At 42.2% G+C, this 23,189-nt stretch overlaps 2 protein-coding genes across 2 annotated transcripts; one reads left to right on the top strand and one right to left on the bottom strand.

The window, feature by feature from the left end:
* On the bottom strand, positions 1-5,238 carry foxh1 (forkhead box H1). Its single transcript, XM_079361313.1, has 4 exons — positions 5,152-5,238; positions 2,922-3,512; positions 2,241-2,345; positions 1-1,960 (listed from the first exon to the last, which is right to left on the bottom strand). Exons 2-4 carry the CDS (start codon positions 3,390-3,392, stop codon positions 995-997), a joined length of 1,542 nt encoding a protein of 513 aa, XP_079217439.1. The 5' UTR covers positions 3,393-3,512; positions 5,152-5,238; the 3' UTR covers positions 1-994.
* A 2,332-nt stretch (positions 5,239-7,570) lies between these two features.
* On the top strand, positions 7,571-22,216 carry ppp1r16a (protein phosphatase 1, regulatory subunit 16A). The gene is made up of 11 exons (XM_079361451.1): positions 7,571-7,744; positions 15,029-16,040; positions 16,543-16,613; positions 17,665-17,810; positions 18,206-18,309; positions 19,314-19,438; positions 19,554-19,679; positions 19,763-19,838; positions 19,988-20,117; positions 20,204-20,366; positions 20,463-22,216. The coding sequence occupies exons 2-11, from the start codon at positions 15,791-15,793 to the stop codon at positions 21,000-21,002; spliced, it is 1,731 nt and encodes a 576-aa protein (XP_079217577.1). The 5' UTR covers positions 7,571-7,744; positions 15,029-15,790; the 3' UTR covers positions 21,003-22,216.
* The last annotated feature ends 973 nt before the right edge of the window (positions 22,217-23,189 follow it).

Raw genomic sequence — 23,189 nt, 5'->3', positions numbered from 1 at the left:
ACCTCGGGCAGGGCATCGACATGGAGCGCTTCCCACAAGGCAGCGCTTTCACCAGCCGCTGTTTGACGTCAGGGTTCCAGTGCATGGAGATGCTGAGCGGGAAACCGTGGAGCTACCAGACGGTTTACTTCGGGATAGCGGGGACAGTGCACTGCATGCTGTTTGGGACGTACATGCAGGTCACGAGTGAAGATGTCGTGTGGAAGATAAACAGCGTGTTCAGGAGGAACCCTCACAGTGACATGTGGCAGGACTTCTTCCACACGCTGCTCAATGTTCCCGACTGCAGCTCCCTGTCGATCCTGCGCGCTCTCTGCTGCATGCTGGTGTCCGTCCTGCAGCAGAAAACTGCCCACCATCAAGAGCCGCCTGGTGGTGGTGCTGCTGCTCGAGAGACACAAGGCCGCACGCCGATGATGATAACGACGACACCGACACGGGCACCATCAGCACCACCTGACAACTCAACCTTCACTTCATCTTTTTAGTTTAACTTTTTAAAGGTGTGGAGGAGGATCTGAGCATCTTAATTATGTGTGCAAAAAAATTATAATTTTCATTTTTATTCTATACAATTGAATTTTTTGACTACTGTGAGCATTATCCAACATTAATAAAGTCAGTGTGGAAGCAAAAAAATCAGTGCAAATATAATTGGCAGTGCAAACAGCCTGTAGATAAAACATGAATTGTGTTGTAAGATTGAGGTAGATATTTGTTTGTTGTACAGCTGATTTAGGTAGATTTATCCTCCATATATACTGATAAGAAAGAAAACATCCCCACATTATCTTGTGTCATTCAGCACCCTTTTGCAAGTCTCCCGTCAGTGTTTCCTGGGCTGGACTCTTGTTTTAAGATCATTTGCTGCAAGAATGTATAAGTTCTTATGACACACAACCCATCCTGTATGATAGTCGTTTATCATCTGCATTTTTCCTGTGCGTTTTTGCTTACAGTTTGGCTGGGTATAAGTGAAGAAGCCTTTACAGAGTCAGTACTGAGAATACCTGTTTAGGTGAGGTCCATTCTGCAAGGTATATTGACTGGGTGGTTGATGTGAGAGCAAGTTCTGATTGCTTGGTACCAACACATCAAAGACACTTTTATTCGGAGGAACAGATTGCAACATGTTGTCTAGGTCCATGATGAGGGGCGGGGCTTGGACAGAAACATGTCCGTTGGGGAGGATAGGCCAATAAGCATGACTTAAGAAGTGACCAGGTGCAACAGGAGAGCTACCGTAGCCATAAAGAGGAAGTCCAGCATGTAGAGGCATCAGAGGGCCTCCACTGAATCGCATGCTTGGTGGAGCAACAGCGTTAGGAGGAGCATATTTGGCATAGGAGGTGGGAAGCTCCCATGGAGGTGCAACAGTTTCCCGTCTGGCTGATTTGTGAAGAGGAGGTCTGTAGTCCTCATAACCGTCTGAGCCAGCCTCGCCATCCTGAGGGACACGCTTACCAGACAGAGACACGCCTTTCCATTCTTCATCAGAGGAGGACGAAGTGGATGCTGGGCTGGCAGAGCTTGCCGAGGCGCTACGAGCAGAGGAGGCGTAGCGAGGTCGGGGAGGAGGTGAGGAACGGGGACGATCAAGTTTGCCCCAGCAATCCCTAGAAGACATGTCAACGTCTCCAGAGGCACTCAGAGGCCGCAGGCTGTGCAGTAGAGAGTCGATGGCAAAGGAGGAGTCCAGTTTGGGTCGGAACAAATCTTCATGCTGTGGAGAGGGGTTCCTGGAGCGCATCGCAGGTGGGGTAGGGACTGTGGCAGCGGGGGGTTCAGATTCTGGCTTGTGTCCCTGCAGGATGTAGGGGGCCAGGTCCTGGGCAAAGATGGTCTCATCCTGGCGTGACACTGCCGTGTTTTGCCTCTTGAGGAGCTCTAGAGGAACACGGCTCAGCTCCACCGCCCAGAAATTGCCCTTGCCTTGAGGCTTCCCTGGGTCCTTCAGCACCTACAGGTGGAGGGAGGGCAATAAGTGAGAGGAGCAGGCCTAAAAACCTAGTCAAGCAGGATAGACACATTTTCACTTTTTACCATTACAACAGTGGAAACAAGATTTAATCTCAAAACCTGTTTGCAGGTTTAGACAGAATCAAAAGTTGGTTTTAAGTTTGTTAAACATGGTCACAAACCCCAACTCGGGACAGTGCAATTTTTTTTGTGTGTAATCTTTAATCAAAGCCACTGATTAGGCTTCACATGGAATTGAATGACAGTTTGAACACACATACCTTCACGAAGCAGTCATAAGAGGACAGGTTGTGTCGCACAGAATCTCGCCAGCCCTTATAGTTCCCTTTGAAGAATGGAAAGAGGGTGCTGATCTCCTTCAGGATCTATAAATAAAACCATTTTAGTGTTTCTCTGAATAAGACTCCAGCATTGATAGTTTTTGCATAGGTATGTTTAACTGCACAATAAATAGACACAACTGAGCTGACTGAGAACAGAAGTGCAGTTCTCTTCAATAAAAAGTTAAATTAGAATTAAATAAAATACATAGGGAACTCTTTAAAGAATTTAAGTTAAATTATAAGTGCACTTAAAGCTGAAGGCTACCAAAACAAACGTATTTTCACCATCCACTGTCTATCTTATCACTTTTCTGGTAAAGCTCAGCGTCTGGTTTCAGGGCAGTCAAGCCTTATCAAAGCGAACCACTGAAGTGTCACCAACAGGCTGCTGTTGTGGACAGTAAATGATCATTCGGTGTGTTAAAGAAGCATTATTCAAAAGTTAAACATCAAAAACTTTAAGAATCATCTCATTTTCCAAGAAGATTCCAATAAACTGGTGCGTAAATGTAGAGATCAAAAGGACCGCCGTGCGTAAAACCGGCCATGCATCACCTCTAACCAGATTAATCAATGCACAAGACACTCAAAAGACGGGGTATACAAACTCACTCTTACCTCAGATAACGTGAGTTTCTTCTCTGGGGACCTTTGAATGACCATTGCAATCATAGCGAGGTACGAGTAGGGAGGCTTCGGATACCGCTGATAGTTCTTTTTCTTCCCACCGCCGGTTCCACTCTTGTCCCCTTCAGTGTTCCACGAGTCCCGATTAATAGATTCCTGCTTGGAGTTGGCATCTTCAGGATTCGGGAATCTTGGCGGTAAGACTTTATCCATAAATGCCGTGTCACTGGTGAAGTGTTCTGGGCGCGTTCCGGACTTCCCAAAGCGCGTCGGTTGGTGTGGAACCATATGACCCGGGTACTGTTGAGGCCAATGTTGGTCCGTGTTGCTCCGCGCTACAACGCCTGGAGAAGAACTCTGCAGAGCATTTCTGTGGAAGTCAAGTTGATGGCCCTGATGCTCTCCGGTGTGGGGCAAAGAAGATTGTGCCAAGAGGCTCGGCTCCGGCCAATGCTTTGTCATGCTGATCAACCACAGGGGGGAGAAGGTCGGTCCGCACGTTCGGGCAGGAGCGCGGAGAGGGGGAGGGAGGTCAAAGAGTCGGTCCTTAACTTCTCGCAGACTGCTGGCTCCAGGCTGACTCTATTTGAAGAGCAAACAATTAACAGTTTCATGTAAATCCCGCTGCGTAATCGAGGGGAGAATGACGCGTTATCTGAGAGCAGAATGACTGATCGCCCCGGGGGGGTTGGGAGGGTCTGTGTACAAGGAGGGGCGAGAGAAAGACAGTAAACCTGTAAATAACCCTTGTGATAATATCAACATGCCACTTAAAACAGAGATCCTGAGTTTGAATCAATGATCTTTATACGTAGGCCTTAAGTGCGTTAGAGAATGCACCTCTATCACACAAAAACATCTTTATAAAAGAAACTTGATGTAAAAATAATAGAGGGCTTGCTGTAGCCTACTCTACATTTACCTAAATCGTGTGTCAATACTGTAGAAATATAATCAAATGGGACTTGATTTTAGAGTGTGACACTAAAAGGGCTTTGATGCGAAAAGTAAAACCTGGGGAGGGGTGGGGGAGTGGTACAAGAAAGAAGTAATTTCGATTGAACTTACATGCAATCAACATTTTTTGCGAGTAATATACATAAGGAAACGCTAATAAGTCATACAAAAGCTGAAACATTGTTAAGTCTGCAAATATTCTGATTTTCGACCAGTTCAAATGGATCTCCTAATTAGTATATTGTGTGGAATTTCTTATACGAGTAATTTGATAGGGTGACCAGATTTAAGTGTGGTATTCGTATTCCAGAAGGAAAACACTCAACCAAAAGGGTTAGATTTGTTTTTGGTTTTTTTCTTCAAAAGCCAACAATCAGTCAAACAATCACACAAACAAGCCACATCATTTGGCGCACGAGGAATTATTTTTTGGGTATCTCTGGGTGCTCTCAGAGCGCGCAACATTTGTGGGGAGTTTAGCGCACATCTTGGTCTCACTGTGACCACGCAGGATTTCATTCGGTATTGAAGGACTAAGTTTCGGGAATGCAGGTCTTTTGTTTACCTTAACGTAGTGCTAATGTGCAGACACTTTCTTCCCAGCAAGACAGTGAAAACAAGTTGGATTAGAAGGAACCCCATTGGCATGCTGGAGACTCCTACTTCCCAGAGAAGCTGCTTAGCATGTGTGGAAATATGGGGTCTATTCAACACCATTTGTGGGTTTTCTGGCGCTTACAAGCTGTTAAGTGTCGTTGTAGGGTAGGACATTCACACCTTGAACAGGAGCTATGTTTTCCCAAAATGTTGGAAACAGGCTCAAACAAAAACTGCCTTACACCAAGAATCAACAACCTCCAGTATCTTTCTTAAGTGAAACACAGCAATATGCTGACTCTGTGCTCGCAGTGTAGTCACTGCTTTTAATTGTGGGTATAGAGATCTTGGGGATGAGATAACACGTTAGTCTTTCGTCAGATTGGAAAACAAATAGTTTGTCACATTGCGTCTTTAATTTAAATCACACTTGTGCGGCCTTAGTTATAATATATATATATATATATATATATATATATATATATATATATATATATGTACCAATTATCCTACAGTCCTATAGTCCTATATCCTATAGTGTGTGGACATTAATGCAAATCGTTCTCTTACAGCTTTACTGGGCTGAAATAGGGACTTGAATTTTATCTAAATTGCGCTGCATAGTGTAATCATAATATCATACGCTATTTCTGTGTGAAATACTTACCACAGTTACCTCTCTCTTTTTTTGCAGTGAAAACACAACTAGACCTAGTCTACTTCAAATCTCTGGGAGCTCAGATCAGCTAACCAGCCTCACCTGTTGCAGTTCGCAACAGCTTTTCTTCTCGATTGCGTTACACTTTTGCACAGTCCAACAATTGTTGTCTCCCTCTTGTGGTTTCATGCAAAACTGCGTGAGAAGCTTGAATCTATAGCTTAAAAAATTCTAAGACAAATGTTTTTTTTAAGTCTCTCCGGGAGTATTTTGCCTTGAAAAAAGTTTGATGCATGAGACTTTTTCTTCATCTTATAGAGCTGGAAAATTAAACCACCAAAGCACCATGCCATGGCCTGCAGACTCATTTACATGCATTCATGAAGAAAATTGCTCAGCACAAAACAGACTGATTTAAATACAAACTGACAATCTATCTCTTCCTGTCTACTGGAGTGCCAGTTAATAGGTTTTGCCTGGATTAAGGATCCCCAAATGAGAAGCATGGGAAACCATATCAATAGGATAGCATCCAGGACAAGGCTGTTCACATAGGCTGATTGTGTCTGGACAAATCCCTCTTAAGCTGCTCCCAGATGCATCCTCAAACTGAGATGGAGAGGAATGAAGATTAACCTTTTATAAAATAGAGACAGCAAAACAGAAAATAAGTTTTCATTGTGCTGTGACAACATAGTTACTGTTAGAGAAACAGCACCTGTTTATTTGTGTCAGTGAGAGTCTACATTTTATTAATTTGCTTTTTAGAAAATAGAGTAGAGAGAGTGGGGAATGACATGGAGGTAAGGAGCTAGAGGTTGGAACCAGTGCTGCTATGCAGCTTGTAGGACAATATCCATTCATGGGGCACAAACTAAACACTGGGACATCAAAGCTCAACAAAAGTGAACATAAGAACTATTACTTCAAGTTAAAGAATCAGAAATACTTTAATTATCCCAAGCGGAAATTAGATTGTTGCTGTTGCTTAAAAACACAGTACAGAAGTTTAGAAATAATTTAGACTGTAAAAGGAAACAGAATAGAGGTACTATCCCAGTGAATCCCTATGAAAGCTGGTCCCTGTAAAGTCTGAAGACCTTAAACATCTTAAAATATCACAGGACCCATAACACAACTTGAATCAACACAAACATGTAGACAACTTCTTCTGGCTCCTCTACAGAACCATCAATTCAAGAATTCCAACAGTGAAAAACTGCCCCAAAAAACTTCTGTAGATTATTCAGAATACTAATGGAAAGATGCCTTTTTTGTTGAATTACTTGCATTTAATTGAAGTAAATGCAGACATTTTATGAATAAATTTATAAATGGATATACATTGTGTCTTATTGTGTTATCGTTTGCTCACATTACGCTGACTTAAACTGACAGCTTAATACTGTAAATGCTGCTTCTTATTATCCTATATAGCAGAGATGCAGCAGCAATTCATAGAGAGAGAGGTGTTTCTTCTTTGTGCCTGTGCAGTGTCTCTGTCGTGTTGGTTGCCAGTTTGACTGCAGGGGTCAGCAGAACACAAGATCATCTCTGTCTGTTTGTTGCAGCATCCAAGTTTGCTACTGGAAACTTTCTTTGAATCTACAAACTAGTCAGACAACCCAATATGTCAAACACCTTTCAATATGCTTGGCTGACAAGTTTTAAATAGTATTTAATGACAGGGATGTTATGTGCTCAGGCTTGTGTTGACTACTTTGTGAAATTAGAGAACATCCAAGAAGACACACCCAAACACTTCATTATAAAAAGACTTTTTTATATTTGCCAAACCAGATAAACATTATGAAAGTTGAATGTCACTCAGGGACACATGGCTGTACAAACACACTCTTGGGTACACATACACACCCCTAACATTAAAAAAACACTTTTACCCTGTGGCATGCAACAGTTTCATATATTTCTATGGGGAGCCTATCTTTCAATCTTAGCATATAGGTCTTGAATTTAGATATTTTAAACTTCCCACATCAGCACCCTATTTTCTCCCCCATAACTTCAATGGTGCACAGCATTTGTCCTTTTTGTTTTTATGTTGTTGTTTTTTGGTATATTAGAGAAAACAGAAATAACAGGGAATAACGCTAAATCACAACACAAGTTGAAAAAACTTATTAGAATAAGATAAACAATAAAATAGAATACGACGAAAAAAATGTATTTCTTGTGTATAATACCAATAGCCTACTCTGTGCAGAATATAAGATGTGTTGCAAATGTTTTGTGCAAAAGCGCACTGTCCGAAATACTGAGGAAATGTGGCTTTTAAGCTCTTTGTAGTTCAACATTTCCCATTCTCTGCCTCTTTTGAAAATGTTTAAGTCATCTTTTGGTTTAATGACGTGTTAATGTTTCACTTCTATTGAGTGGCCACATTTTTGGAAGCAGGCGAGAAGACTTTGGCGCCCTCTGGTGGACACTTTTCAGCGGGAGGAGAGCACGCGCGCACGCAGGTCTGGTTGTTATGGTGACCCCAGAGGGTTGACCGGAGCAGCAGGAGCGGAGGACAGCAGCTGATTCAGTTTCACTAACGCAGGAGCAGCTCAGGAGTTACCACCGACCAACAATTGAACAGGTAAGACACTCACACCTTGTTTTCCAACATATTACGTTCAGTGTAACTCGCCATATGTCAGTTAAAATAAGTTGTCGTTTCTGTCACTTGGCACGAGCTGGCCGCCGAGTAGCTGAAAGGTGAGCTAACCTGAGGCTACGGTAACGTTAGCATGACACAATGTAAGGGACTTCTTTCCGCTTCTTTGGTGTTCCTATAACTTGTTTTACCAAGTGTGAATCGCCCTTATAGGATGAATACGCCGGTATTAACTCTATCTTTACACAGGTGAATGGAGCCAGGTAGCTTAAATGAGCTGCTGTCGTTACCTGTCAGACTAGCCACCTGTTGAGCGCGTGTGTGTTGTCTGCCAGGTCTGTTAGCTAATCGGCTGCTCATAGTTAATCCTGCGCTTTGTTGGACAACAAGAAAGTAACGCCAGATATAAACACCGTTTGAAACGTATTCACTTCAATAAAACGCAACATGGTAGTTATGGTCTCATCTCACCGTTTAATGTGGACTAATCCAGTAAAGGGAAACACAGTGTTAGATGATAGACAACACAGGACGATGAAAACATCAGCTGCATAATGACACATGTTCATGATTGAACTATTAGTATCTTTTATAGAGTTGAAACAAGCGGGTTGTTTGATTTAATTAAAAAGTCAATTGATAGAAAATTAATCATAATTAATATTGATCCCTATCTATTATTTATTTTACAAACATGTAACATACGCTTTGGTGTCATTATTTGTCTCATATCACAGTTCAGTTGATCTCGGAGAGAGAATGATTGACAGGTTATTAGACAGGCCTGCTGAAAACATCATAACCATGTGTGGTGACAGAAGATGAGTGTCATAACTGGTGTAGTTGTCATAAGTATGTTTGTCCTGATGTGTGTTTACCTCTTGATCACTCACTGACTGTGTGAGTTTAACAATACACATCACCAAATTTATTAACCTAAATAAACTCACTCATCTATTCTTGTCAAGCCAGCCTCGTCTTAAGTATTACCATGTGCGGTCAAAGTACTTCTTTGAGGCATTTCCTGAGTGTGTATGGTCAAATATTTGCAGCTTTCCGAATAAAGACCACGATTAGCTGCTAGATACACTGTGTCACAGAACAAACACAGATTGCATTTCAACAGTGTACTCCTAATTTATTGGGCTGTAACCATTGTGGTCAGATTGCAGGGAGGCACATTAATTACATTTAGATCATAGATCATAGATTAACAAGCACTTGAATAGTTACGAGTAAGAAACCTGAACCCAGTGAGGAATTTGAGTTCATCATTGTAGAAATATTTTTGTGCCCATCCTAATCTTCATAATACAAATCCAGTATAAACTAAAATGACGCAAACACTTGTCTAAAGGTCGAACTGTTTTTCTAAAAGTTTGGCCCGCACTTCTCTACATTCCCTCTTTTGGAAACTCCCTTTTAATTTTTCTCCATCTTCTCCCGTTGAGGTATTTCTCCTCTTTCTTTTTTTTTACTCTTATCAAATGTGTGAGATTCTGCAGGTGGATGTTATCATATCATCCTGTGGGCACCATCTAAAGGTTCCTTATTCCTCTTTTCCTCTCCCCCTCTGTCTGCGTGATGTGACCCCACTTCCTGCTGTAGTCCAGTCAAAGGACATTACGTAGGCTGTCTCCTCCCCGTCCTTCCTCCTCCTCCCTCATATTCTACTCTATCTCCTTTGCATTCTTTCCTCCACATCCTCTTGCCCTCTTATTTTATATCCTGTCTTTCAGGAAAAAAAAGCAGAATTAGCACCTCTGTCTGTTTGTTTTTATAACCCCAAATTTGTTTGTACGCTATTTCTTAAATCTGTCTCCTTCATAAATACACGCACACTATCTGTTTTTTCCCCATAAGCTCTTTCTCTAGGTCTGCCCTGGCTACACTGGCATTACTGAAATTGCTGAGTGATTACACGCAACAGCTCAAACCATTACACATGACAGGACTTAATGTGGTCATTTTTTCTCAAGTAGAACCCCCTCTTGCTTTCTTTTGCAGTCGTTCTCTTTTGTGTTTCCTTTTGGAACTGAAAAAAAGGCCTTCCACTTTTAACCAGAGCCAAATGGTTTTCTTTGTTTTGTTTGATTGAATACTGTTCAATTCAGCGGAGCTCCACTTTAAAGTGGTACAGAAACGTTAATAAACTGCAATCGGTGAGTTTTAGGCAGGCACGGCCTTCAGATAGCAGACGGGATCATTCCTGAACCATCGAGCTGTATTGACTCAGCATTGTTTGATTCAATGAACAGCAACTCAACAGCTGACTAATGTTATCGCATGATGGTCAACCATGAATTTAGCACAAAGCACAAGTTGCCTATTTCTCCAGCGTAGCCAGATTTAAGGCTGAGCAGAAGTTTTAGCTGGTGTATTATTGAAAGTTCAGTCACAAGCTCGTACACACAGGTACCACCCACTCGTGTGTGTGTGTGTGTGTGTGTGTGTGTGTGTTCATCCAAGCTGTTGAATGAAAGTTAGTGTTCCTCTGCTGCTGCTGACAGCCCTCTCTGTTAGGTCAGTAGGTGGAAAGAGTCAGAAGTCGACAAACGTCAGATTGATGCAGGGACATTTTTCCAAACACAACATGTGAAGTCACGTTCCTTGCTATGTTTGTGCCTTGCTGCCATGCGTGAGTTTGTACTAAACGAGTGATCTCACCGCGTCTTTTCCCGTCTGTCTGCGCTCTGTCTGAGTCAGAGAATCACAAGGTTTTTCACACAGTCACCAACAAAGTCCCCATACACATGCAGGGGTTTTATAAGAATCAAGTGCAACCAGACTAATGCACTGCTAACATTTGAAGTTGCATCCACTGATGGCAGACAACAAGTTCTCTCTCAGCCTGTTGGACTTGCAGCTATGAGACAAACCTGTGAGACGTGTTGGAGGGGTGAGGACGGTTTTATTTTCTGTATTTGATTCATTTGCTGTTGAATTGATTCACTCTCATCTTGTTATCTTTGTAAGTCAGTACCTCGGTTTCCTGTTCCCCTCCCGTTATCACTCATGTTGGTGTAAAAATTCCTGCCCAGATTTTCCTCTTTTTTTCTTATCAACAAACTTAAGCTTTCGATTAAACATGCTGTCTGAACAACAACATTTTCAAACAGATTATTGTAAACATGTTTTTGAATGAATTTCTTACTGTATCTTGATCACTTATTTTGTGGTTTATTTGAATTAGACTGTTTTGAGCAGACTTAAAGTGCTGGGAGTTAAGATAGTGTTGCTGTCTGATCTTGCGCTCTTAGTAGCAGCCCGCTGCGTGTGAATGAGTGTGATTAGTGTCAGACTGCACGCTGAGACTGACTGAGCCGCTAAACTGTCACACCAGAACAGCCACCTTATGCTGAGAGGACCTTGAACCTGTTTCTTTCTTCCCACAACCTCGCCTTTCCTGTGTTTGGCTCTGTCCAAATGATGACCATCGGTTACAGCATGCTCCTTTCAGACACGCTCAGGACAGTGGGAGAGTACACAAATACTTACCAATGTGTGTGTTTGGCTATCTAACTGTTTAAAAATGGTGTGAAAGCTCAGCAGTTTTACTCAGGCCTCCGCCCATTAGTTTCGAATGTCTACATGCTGAGTAAGAGTTTTTAAATTCTCTGCAAAAATCACCAGCTGTATTTTTACTACTTTTTCTCGTTCAGCTTTCTAATGTCCTGAGATCAACAAACACCAAATCAACCTGTCCCTGATGACATGCACACCTTGCGTGGTTTTTGATGTCTAATTGATAAAACATGACTTAACTCGGTAGTTGAAACCTGGTCCCGTCAGGACCTGGTTCCACATTTCTTTAAACCTCAAACTGCATAATGTTTGAGTGTATTGATAATGCTTTTGTGGGTCCCATAAAGTAACACTATTGCTTAAGTCAAGTCCCATCTTTGAAAGGAAATCACTGCTACACAAACATACATAGATTGTCAAATACATGTTTTTAATCAAATGGAAATGCCAGTCAACAAGCACATCAGCATTGTGCATCAAATCGAGCCAAAACTCTGAACCTCTGACTCCTTTAACTCCTGCTGCTGTGAGACAGATCTCCTCCAAGACAGTCGTACCAAGATCAGGTCAATACAATGACTATGAGGCTACCGTGAATAAAGCACATTTGTTTTCCCATACACATCAAGAAAAGAGACCAGTAGATTTTGGAGAGAGAAGTAGTCGTTTGGAGGATACACTTATCTTCTCAGCAGTTTACTGATATAATTTAAATGTGTTCTTGTCTTTCCACCATATAACAGAAAAGTATTCATATTGGCATCAATAAAGACTCAGATGTGGAGGTAGAGTGTTTCTGTAAGACAGACAGTGTGGACGCAGTTTCTCAGTGATGGATCAACTAATGTTTGTTTGGATCTGTTTAGTATGAGCAGTCTGATCTTCTTCTTTCTCCACACACTGATTGGCTTAGGCTCAAAGTTGAGTTGACTGTCTGACTTTGCTGAGACAGCTTATCGTGTGTGTGTGTGTGTGTGTGTGTGTGTGTGTGTGTGTGTGTGTGTGTGTGTGTGTGTGTGTGTGTGTGTGTGTGTGTGTGTGTGTGTGTGTGTGTGTGTGTGTGTGTGTGTGTGTGTGTGTGTGTGTGTGTGTGTGTGTGTGTGTGTGTGTGTGTGTGTGTGTGTGTGTGTGTGTGTGTGTGTGTGTGTGTGTGTGTGTGTGTGTGTGTGTGTTGGGACAATGGGTGAATCCTTGTAAGCGTGACTTCACTTGTGTAATCGTTCTGCACGGCCTTTTTATCCTTTTCAATCTCATGTTATGTAATGAGTAAGCCTCATTACTCTTACTACTGACCAGTGAGCTGTCGGAGGATTTTAATGGAGCCGCATTCTAAAAACACGAAGGCTTGTCTAATGTAACAGGTGTGATCTAATCCAGCTTCCTGACACAAACCTCATTTGAAAAAGAACCAAATGAAGTCTTTTTTAAATGGATGTTTACACAACACAGTGAACGAAGCAGCACGACCAGGTGAGCACAGAGCCGATGTTCTATTGCTTGGTGGACACAGTAAACTGGTTTTACTGTCATGATCACATGAGCTTTGGTTGGCACCAAAGTAAAAATAGATGGAAACAATAGAGACACATTAATCATCTGGCCAAACTGTCGCACATACTGTGGTCTCTCTAAGCAGATCTCTATGTCGATGTGAGGTCACTTTGAGGACTTTCAAAATCAACACCTAATTGTCCAGTTTGACCCAACATTACCAATCAGAGTAAGCTCACATTACAGATACAAATTAGACATATGAGTGAGATGTGTTTAAATGAAGGACTTATGAATACAGTGCCGACCTGTGGACAGTGTAAGTGTCTTGTTTGCAACAGACATTAAATCTACCTAAATTTTGTTTCACTCGTAAAGTCTGACCTGAACAGTAAAACAGGAATCAAATAAAGCCTTTTAGAAACGAGTGCAATTTGTGAGCCACACAATACCAACGTATAAGACTGGGATCTTAATTCCACTGATCTTTCTGATTGTGTCTAGTATTATCCCACTAATACAGCAGTTAAGTTCCTGCAGGGATTTCTCCTATTACCCAAATCCTCTCTCCCTTTAAAGCCCCTTAAAATACCACGAATCATGCTCCCTTTTGTCGGTTGAAAACGCTGGTGAAAAAAAATTATAACTCAAGGGGGTTTTTTTCCGCTCAGCTTTTCAAATGAGCTTTGTAAAGTGTGAACTTTTCTTTTTAGAGGGAAACGTATTAAGTGGAGCGTCTTGTCAGTCAGTCATGTCTCAACGTATACTCATGTTCATGTGTGTATTGTTAAACAGCCTAATGATCCTCGTAATGCTCTGCCAGTGTTGAGGAGCATTAAGTTATTACCTCAATCCTTATATTGTAGTTTGTGACAAAGAGTAAGAGGTCAGGAATGCTAAAAATAGAAAGGTGGGACCAATAAGAGAAGTTTAGAGAGTACCATTTCCATTAGCCCTCCAACTTCAACCTGTGAAGTTTTCAACACGTATGTGATCCAGCTCCTGCGTGATCTGCGGTCTCAAGAAGGTTTAGTCAGAAACATGAATGCTAGTAGCCTGCTGGAAGTCAGGCTCCTCCTGTTCCTAAGACAATAAAAAGATATGGACGTGCCATCCTGGAGGAGCTGGACTCCGTCACGTGTGCAGCTGTACGTAGTCTCATGTTAACAGAACCTAAAGAAGAATCAGTCAGGATGGATAAAGAGAAAGATTTAGTCTTTGGCAGCTAATGTTTTTGCTAGCTTTGATACCATATACACTCCCTGCTCACATCAGTTTATTTACACTCACTCAATGTAAGGTGGTGAAAGGTTATGGTTTAGGATCAGTGTGTTGACTTCCATAACCATACTTATTTCATTGAATATTCACATCTGTAAAAAACAGTTTCCTGATCACATCCTTGTATTTCATTTGTTTATTCTTGTCTGCACAGTGAGACTAATGTAGAAAAAAGAGTCATATTCTGTGGCTTTAGAGAAGCATACCAAGGCAAGAAAGCTGATTGTGACACTTGCTGTTGGCGTGTTTGTTGATAAAAGACCGCACAGAAGTTTTCACTTCTTTGAACCTGCGACTTTTATCTGATTGGATTGAATATTAAAGAGGAACAGGATGACTGCCATCCTTGTTCATATGAGTCATGCTGCCTGTTTCATGTTGTTCAATCGGCTGATTTGTGGAGCTCGCTGGTCTTCCACCTCCCTCCCTGTTAGGTAGCGTGCCACTTGCTGCAGTGTCTCTGTGGCACCAGGACTTCTCTCTCGTCAGTCACTCTCTCTATCTCTCTGAGTGCCTCTCATTGACCTTCCTCTCAGCGCTCACAGGCCCGGCCCTAAATTATAAATGAGTAGCCTGGAAAAGAGGTGTGTGTATGTGTGTGAGAGTGTGAGCCATGTAACTCACCTGGGAAGTTAACCAAAGGTAAGGAGAGGGCTGAGCGAGGTGACCCAGGCTAATACTTTTCACTGAAACATTTCACAAAGTGGCGTTTCAACCTCACTCGCATAACATCCGTCTCCGACTTTCTCCATGTGTTTATGCCACCAAAAAGAAGTGTGTGTCAGGCTGCATGGTGTGTCAATCATTAATGAAAAGCGTCCCACCATCTCAGGTTTCCTTCAGGAGAGGAGTGGGAGAGGAGGGCATGGGGAGAAGGAGCTCAGGGGTTAAAGATAACAGGATTAGGAGAGCATGGTATGGACGTTATACTGAAACACAGCACTCCCGTTTTCTCTCCCCTGTACACAGCCGCAGGCAGACGACAATGTTGTCAACCGAAGCCTTCCTACGCAGCTCTGTTCCACTGGAAAATCTGCTGAAAAGTTCATCAACAACAACAGAACCAGTTGGCTTTTCAAACACCAAGGAGTATTTGAATCCTCTCTTTCTGCATCAACTAAAGTAGACGTTGTGTTCCTGCTGTGAACGCCCGCCTTTTATCATCATAACTTCTAAATTCTCTGAAGACTTTCCTTGTCTGATGGACTTTGGACGTACAGTTACCAGCTTCCTGGATTACAAAGAGAAAAAGTGCACCTGACCTGGAGATCAGCTTCAATCCTTCCTTTCCTCCCCCCAGTGGAGAACTGTTGATATGGGTGGGAGGACTGTCAGTGGGTCACAATCCACAGCTGGGATAATTACCATCTGGATTTATTTCTCTAACCTTCTCTTCAAGGCACCATAAGAGTTCTCATCTAGAAAGATGGGAAAGAGACACTGCAACTACTTTACATGCTGCTGTCTTCTAAAATCATGTAGATACCTGCCATCTGATTGCACAACATAAGTTGGGTTTTTTTTTCACTACTCTTGACATTTTTTCAGATAAACTGCCCTGACATACTGTAGGCCTGTTTGGCCTTACAGAAGGACCTCTTTCAGGGGCCATAAGGGAGGCATATGAGAAATCTGGAAACCTAAGTTTTTTTTATTTCAATATCCTCGAGAGAAACAAACAGAAATAGGGGGAAAAAAAGGCAAAGTGACAGTTCTTCTTGCGGTTGTGGCATGGCAGCAGAACACGGCGAGCTGCTGGCTGAGATGGCCACCGTGGGGCGTCTGAGCGCCACCGAGCGCCTTAAGCATGCCCAGAAGCGCCGCGCTCAGCAGCTGAAGGCATGGGCACAGATGGAGAAAGATGCTACCCGAGGGTCAAGAGCCAAAGCAGACAAGAAGAAGAAGGCACGGACCACCAAAGTTAAGTTTCCCAACACCATCACCCTGCTGGACGCTGCTGCACGCTGTGACCTGGACGAGGGTTAGTGGGATAACACACACAGACACACACACAGAAAATCACATTCATGGGCTAAATGATGACGAGTGATTTCAGATAGTCCAGTAATTTAGCCAATCAAAGTGGAGGGAAACTGTGACTGCTTTATTTGGTTTCATAGTGTTCATTTGACCTCCTATTAGCCTTTCTGATACAAACGTCATCATTAGATGCATGCATGGTGTTCTATTCAACATAGAATTCAAAGAGAGTTATTTATGCATTATTTATCCATCATACGTCACACTTTCTTTTCACAGTCGAGGCTTTTTTTGTTTTTTTTAATCAGCGGCAGGATCAAGGCTTTTTATATCTTCAAATCTTTTCAGATTATTGTTAACCTACGCCCAGACGCACACAATGGATGTCTTTTTTTATCTTGTCAGGGACACATACATAATGTACTAAGTGTTGTAATGTTGTGTGAAGAACTCTGCCCAGGGTGTCAGTTATGATTCTGTGTTTGTTTTTGTGCTTCTGCCAGTGAGGGAGCTGTTAAACAGCGGTGTCAGCCCAGATCTGGTCAACGAGGATGGACTCACAGCTCTACATCAGGTATACACACGCACACACCTATACACACACACACACACACACTCCTGATCCCTCTCTGGTCTCCTGCACACACAGCCAGTTGTGCCATTTCACTTCCTCTGACATCAAACTCATTGAAGAGTTTTCAGCTACTCACAACTACATGTAGCAGTCACTTCCACAGTTTGACTCTGTCCGGCTTTAAACGGTTTGCAAAAACGTTTTTTTTTTAATGCTTTTTTTTTGTCTGAGCTTTTACCCGTCTGTGGTCAGTTTTCATCAACAGCCTGGTTGATTCCCACTTTATTCAGTTCGAGGGCCGATGTTTTCAAGATGGATGGCAACTTGCTCAAGCTAAAGGATTTCAAAAATGTTGATGCTACCCGTTTATGAAGGATATCATTTATTTTATCTAGCTGTTTTATACTGTTAAAAAGTTTATCTATTTTCAGGACAGGAATAAATCCATCAAACATACCAGAAAGACTTGCAATACTGTTGTGTTACACCTTGAGAACTCTGTTGCAGTTTATATTACACAATACAAATCTGTACCAAATTTCCAAATTTAGTTTTTAATACATCTAGCATTTGAATTGTTTATAGGCACCTGAAAGGTTTCACATTTATTTTAGGATTTTCATAAAGAATGAAGAATCCTGTTCATTTGTTTGAACAATTGGACCTTTGTAATGACAGCCCTACCTCGGAGATGTTTACTTTATACTAAGGAACCCTTCCCCCTACTGCCACAGCAGACTTCTTTTTCAGACTTCTTTTTCCTCTTCACATGTTTATAAATATACACGCTGCTCCAAAATCCCAAGGCGGGTGTTTGTGTGCACAGAGAACTCTTCATAAAATCAGTTGACTCTGCTCTACCTCTGTGTTTACACAGCAGAAGGCTGGGCTGTGCATGCAAATGAGAACGAGCCAGTGTATGAGTTGCCATCAGTTTGAATGTCCACAGCACGTTTTCTACTGTTGCTCTTACATGTTTTGCACTCTCTTTTTCAGTCATGTGAGTGTGAATTTATATTTACAAATACCTACATCTGCTCCTCCTCCTCAGTGCTGCATCGATGACTATGTGGATGTGGTGCAGTGTCTGCTGGATGCCGGTGCCTGTGTGAACGCCTGTGACAGCGAGCTGTGGACACCGCTGCATGCTGCTGCCACCTGTGGACACACTGGGCTGGTGCAGCTCCTGATCCAGGCGTGAGTTTTCCTGTGAACCAAACATTTTTTTTGTCTTTCAGCCCCCACTGTTGTGCAGCGTTTTCTTAAATCGAGCCTGAACTGTTAATTAATTGTTGAGGTTTAAAAGATGCTAGATCTTGCACTTTTATGACAAATCTGTTGCCTTGTTTTTAAATTCAGCCAATACAAATATTATTTCCTAGTTTAAAGGACTCGCACTACAACAACGCACTGGAATGGCAAATGTATCTGATTTACATCAATGATGCAAATATGGCTGCAGCTGGACTCTAAAAACACTTTGCTAGTAGATGACTGAGAATATCAGGGTGTGTCACAGCATTTAACTTTGATCCAATTGTTTTGACTTGTGTGTTTGTGCTTGCATGCTCGTGTGTGTGTTTAACTTCCAGTGGGGCTGACCTGCTGGCTGTCAATGCAGACGGGAACATGCCCTATGACCTCTGTGAGGATGAGGCCACTCTTGAGCTGCTGGAGATGGTGATGGCTGAACAGGGTCAGTAAACTGAGTCAAATCACACCCATTATTTAATATGGTTTAGTTTCTCCAGCTGAAACATTCTTTGAAAGAGAAGTAGTTATTGATGAAAAAATGTACATTTTTAGTAGATACAAACTCTATATGAGAGACGGTCAAGACACTAAGCTGATATCTTAAAGAAGCTTCAGTTTTGAAGAAGTCTGTAAAGGCTCACATCCACGAAAAGCTGAAGGTTTTTATTTGAAAACAATTCTCGCTTCTGTATTTTCACTTGCATAATCATTCAGAGCAACATTTCCACCTACTTATCCTCTCTTTTAATCCTGAAGGTTGGAAATTAAAGACCTTTGTTCTCTCCACATTGTGCAATGTGCTGTTCCAAAAGTCTGAACTGAATTAGTGACAAAAGCGTTCAGATTTTCTGAGCCTACACAGAGGTTTTAATTTATCACTGTGTCTGTAGTTTTTAAATAGCGGGACATTAGGCAGGGTAGACACTGGGCTACGAGTTCTCTTCTATCTGCTCATCCGGTATTTTTCCTGTTAATGAATATTGTTAGATGTCGTCTTTTTCGAGTTGCAGGTGTGGTGAAGAGCGTAAGACAAATTCCTCAATTTGTAAATCTTGAAAGTTTCAAGGATAGTCCTCATCGAAACCCATTCAATCATTTGTGACATGTGTTGCATCTAGTGTTCTTTAACCTACTGGAGGAGTTTGCCAGTTTATTGTTCAAACTGTGTCGCTGCTATTTTCTCCTTTTTAAAAATATCTCTTATCTCAATGAGGCAAACCTGGTTAAAAAATGAAGTTTTTAAAAAGCATTTCTCTGACTGTTCTTTGAGCTCCAATCCTTTTTGAAGATGAAAAAAGATGTATGGAAGAAAATGAAGCATTCTCCTAATGTGTCAGTCACATTTGATATCCAGTGTTACAGGCTGATGACTCTGACAGACATGCTCTCACACTGATGGTGTCACTGTGCTAACTGGTATCATGCCTCTTGTTTGTGTTTGTGTAGGTATAACTCAGGACCGTATAGATGAATGTCGAGGGGCTAAAGAGGCGGCCATGTTGGCTGACATTCAGGTTCTGGTTCAGAGTGGAGCGGACTTAAATGCTCAGGATGATAACGGAGGAACACTGGTGAGAGAGAGGAATATCTGTAAGGTGGACGGGTTGAGGGCGTTGAGCACATTTTTGGTGTGTGTGTGTGTGTGAGAAACATTAAAACACAAAATGTTAATTTATACTCCAACAGCTGCACACAGCGTCTGCAAACGGCTACACATCTGTAGCGGAGCTGTTGCTCGAGCACAGGGCTCAGGTGGAGGTCAAAGACTGTGATGGCTGGACGCCGCTACACGCTGCCGCCTGCTGGGGACAAGTGAGTACGGCATACCAACCAAGACACAAAAACCTTACGCCCTTCTTTTTAACCTATCAAAAGTGTTTATTGTATTTTTATAGATTCAAATGGTGGAACTGTTGGTGGCCCATGGAGCAAGTTTAAACTCAAAGTCTGTCCTGGAGGAGACTCCTCTGGGTGAGAACATTAGTTCTGTGTAACATCCCGCTTCACTTCAATAATTTCAATAGCAGTGTGCTACACCTTTGGATTATATAATGCTACTGCTGACTTTTGATTATTAAACCCTTAATCTACCTTCTCTATCTGACCTGCTGCTCTTTCAGATGTGTGTATGGACGAGGAGGTCAGAGCCAAACTGACGGACCTGAAGCACAAACACGATGCCATCATGAAGAGTCAGGACCGGCAGAAAGGCACGCTGCAAAGACGAGCGTCCAGTGCCGGCAGCAGAGGGTGAGGGAGGGGACTTCAGGGGAGGATGCAGAGGGTGAAAAATAAGTGCTTTAATCATCTTTCTCTGTATTTGTTTGCGTCTACAGTAAGGTGGTGCGTCGCGTCAGCGTGAATGAGCGCTCCAGTTTGTATCGACGAGAGCATCACAAAGAGGCCATGGTGTGGCAGGAGCGAGGGCGGCAGCCTGAACCACAGGACGACGATGAGGACAGACAAACGGACAACGAGCTGCACCAGCATGCTACCATGGTAAGTGTTGGGACGTTTTTAAAGAATGTTACGTTTTAATAGTTTTATTAAAAATGTATTTTGTTGAAGCTAATTAATCTAACACGGGGTCCTCAGGTTTCTGGTGGAGAAGCCACATCCCGTGTAGAAGAACTGGAGGCTGCAGACAGGAACATGATGTCCAGTCTAGGTAATGGAGGGACCTCTGTTTCTCTGGCCTCCTCTGTCCCAGGAGAGCTGTGGAGTGGTGGGGGTCTCATGGAGCGCAGTGCCTCCTATCAGCTCAGCCCCGCGTCTGGAGTCGGGTTAGGATCCGGTTCTGCAGACAGGGACGGGGCAGACAATATGACTCGGGAGAAATCTCACCACACCCTGGCTGATCTAAAACGCCAGCGGGCAGCTGCCAAGCTCAATAAGTACCCTGCACCTCCACCCCCCCTGCCCCCCACTGTAGAGGAGCAACCTTCAGGTACAGCATCTGAGGTGACATCAACTCTGGCCCAGTCAGAGGTTCAACTGAGCTTCATCCCAGTAGAAGAGGTCTCCCCAAGTCAGGTGTACTTCACCTCAGCTAGCGGAGATCCTCCACTACTGAAACTCAGAGCACCTGAGGAGGAGCAGCCGAGCAACAAGGAGCCGTGCTGTGGACTCATGTAGACTTTTTCACACTCGCACACACTGGCAGTGTTGCACTCCAAAGTGGCAAAAAGAATATAAGATAAAGACATGCTTGAAATGAATCATTAAAGATTGTAGGTTAAGGCCACATGCCAATAACGGATGGATCCAAACAACATTTCAATGAGATGGAGCCTTTGTGCTTCTTTTACCCTGGAACCGATGATCAATACAAAGCTAACACTAAAGGTCCTTTTTATGTCAGGGGTTTACTTCTGTCACAGAAGAACTAGAGATTCTAGTGTTCAAATCACAACCAAGCTTTCCTTTACTTTAATGAACTTTTGATTTCACGTTTCACTGAAAAGCCCTGAATCATGTTTAAGTTGAGTATTTATGTAAAGCTGAATGAAATCAATCTACAGTTTTTTTTTTAAATAATCCGGTTACATTTTGTTGTCTTTACTGGGCGCTATGAGCGGTGTACGTCTATCCTGCAAACATTTCCATAATAATCAAGAGTTTTGTGTGGTTCAGAGTGCTTGCTCATTACAGTTTACATTGTAGCTACTCTGAATTAACATATACAGTACACAATGACGTGAAGGAATGTGTCCTTTAAATGCTATTGTTATATCAAATTGTTTTATTTTATTTTTCCAGTGCACAAGAAGTCCACATTTCAATATTTGTGATGGTGAAATTTGTAAATTGTGTGGTGGTCTATAAAAGAACATGAGCTAATCTATATTTAAATCAGTGGAGAATACCTCAGCCTTTCATTATTGGTGTCAGTATTTCTATTTTTTCTACCCCTTAAATCACACTTTTTATTCTAAATTGCGTACAGTTCCTGTATCAAAGTCTAAAGATGCTTATCAAAGCGATGATATATTGATTTGTTTTTGTATCACACCATCTAAACTTGTCATGTGATTATGTGTAAAAATTGTGTGCCTTTAGGTGCCAGATTTGTTATCGTTCTGCATCGTTTGCATGAAGGTCTGTATCTTCATTTAGTGAGGAGTGGGATATAATGATGTCAATCTCAGACATTGACTCCAACTTGATGTGCTGTCGATACACTCCAAGCTCTTTATTGCATTCGATGATTTTTACGGAGCCCTGTTTCGAAAAACAAATTATAAAAAATCTGAAAAGCATTTTTTATTACTTTTTTTTTTTTCATGCTCATTGTCTCATTTATGGATCATAACATTAAAAACCACATTTACATTAAAAGCTTTAGAGACGTATGGCTCCATCTTGTGGTAAAATTGAGCAGTTGCACACTTGGACTCCCCATAGCCTTTTCTTTTCCTGTTGCATCGTGAAGTCGCTCACTTTCAGCACATCTCAAGTGTCACCGCCTGGTCTCATCCATCTGCCAGCAGCATGTGAGCCACATAGTACAGTGAACTCAAGTTATACAATTATGACATGGAGGTCAAAGTTCATGAGCCCTTGATTTAGGTGGTTATAGAGTCATGAGTCACAGCCTTGCCTTATAAAACTTTTTTTGATCTTGCCACAATTATCCATAACTTCAAACGTGCACAAACATTTACACAGCTTTCAACTGTATGCAGGATGCTGTGTGGTGTTTACCACTTTGATAACGGCTGCATTGAGTGTGTTAAAAAAAAAAAAGAACATGCTTATGTTCTTTTAGACATGATGAGACTGTTAGTCACTGAGATTGGTCCAATAAATCATCAGATCCACATTTTGTAGTGCTGCTTCAAATAAATATCTGTACTTTTGATCTGTCTTGTAAAATCAAGTTCGGGTCAAATGGATCAGATTTTGTTGCACTTTATGACACAAAAGTCACATGGGCATCACATGCTCGTATGTCAACTGCTTTAGTTTGGGATATCAAGTGTCTTTCCAAAGAACTGTCCGAGACATCTGTGCTGTTTTCTATTTCACACTCTTCAGTCCTACTCACATGCAGACAGATCATCTGTGTGTGTGTGTGTCTCTGTCTCTCTGTCTCTGTCTCTCTCTCTCTCTCTCTCTCTCTCTCTCTCTCTCTCTCTCTCTCTCTCTCTCTCTCTCGTCCAAATAAAAGCGCTCACCTTATCCTGCATTCTTGATTCCAGTGTTTCCCTGTCTCATTAATTTGTGGGAATTCCTTTGCTGTACCCTGATGCAGGTACAATATTCTTAAAAAGAAAGTAGCCGCTTTGACGTCATCATACTTCAAACCAGGGTCATGTTGTA

Source organism: Symphodus melops (assembly GCF_947650265.1).
Source record: "Symphodus melops genome assembly, chromosome: 14".
Taxonomy (NCBI): domain Eukaryota; kingdom Metazoa; phylum Chordata; class Actinopteri; order Labriformes; family Labridae; genus Symphodus; species Symphodus melops.
This window is presented reverse-complemented; position numbering and strand designations above follow the sequence as displayed.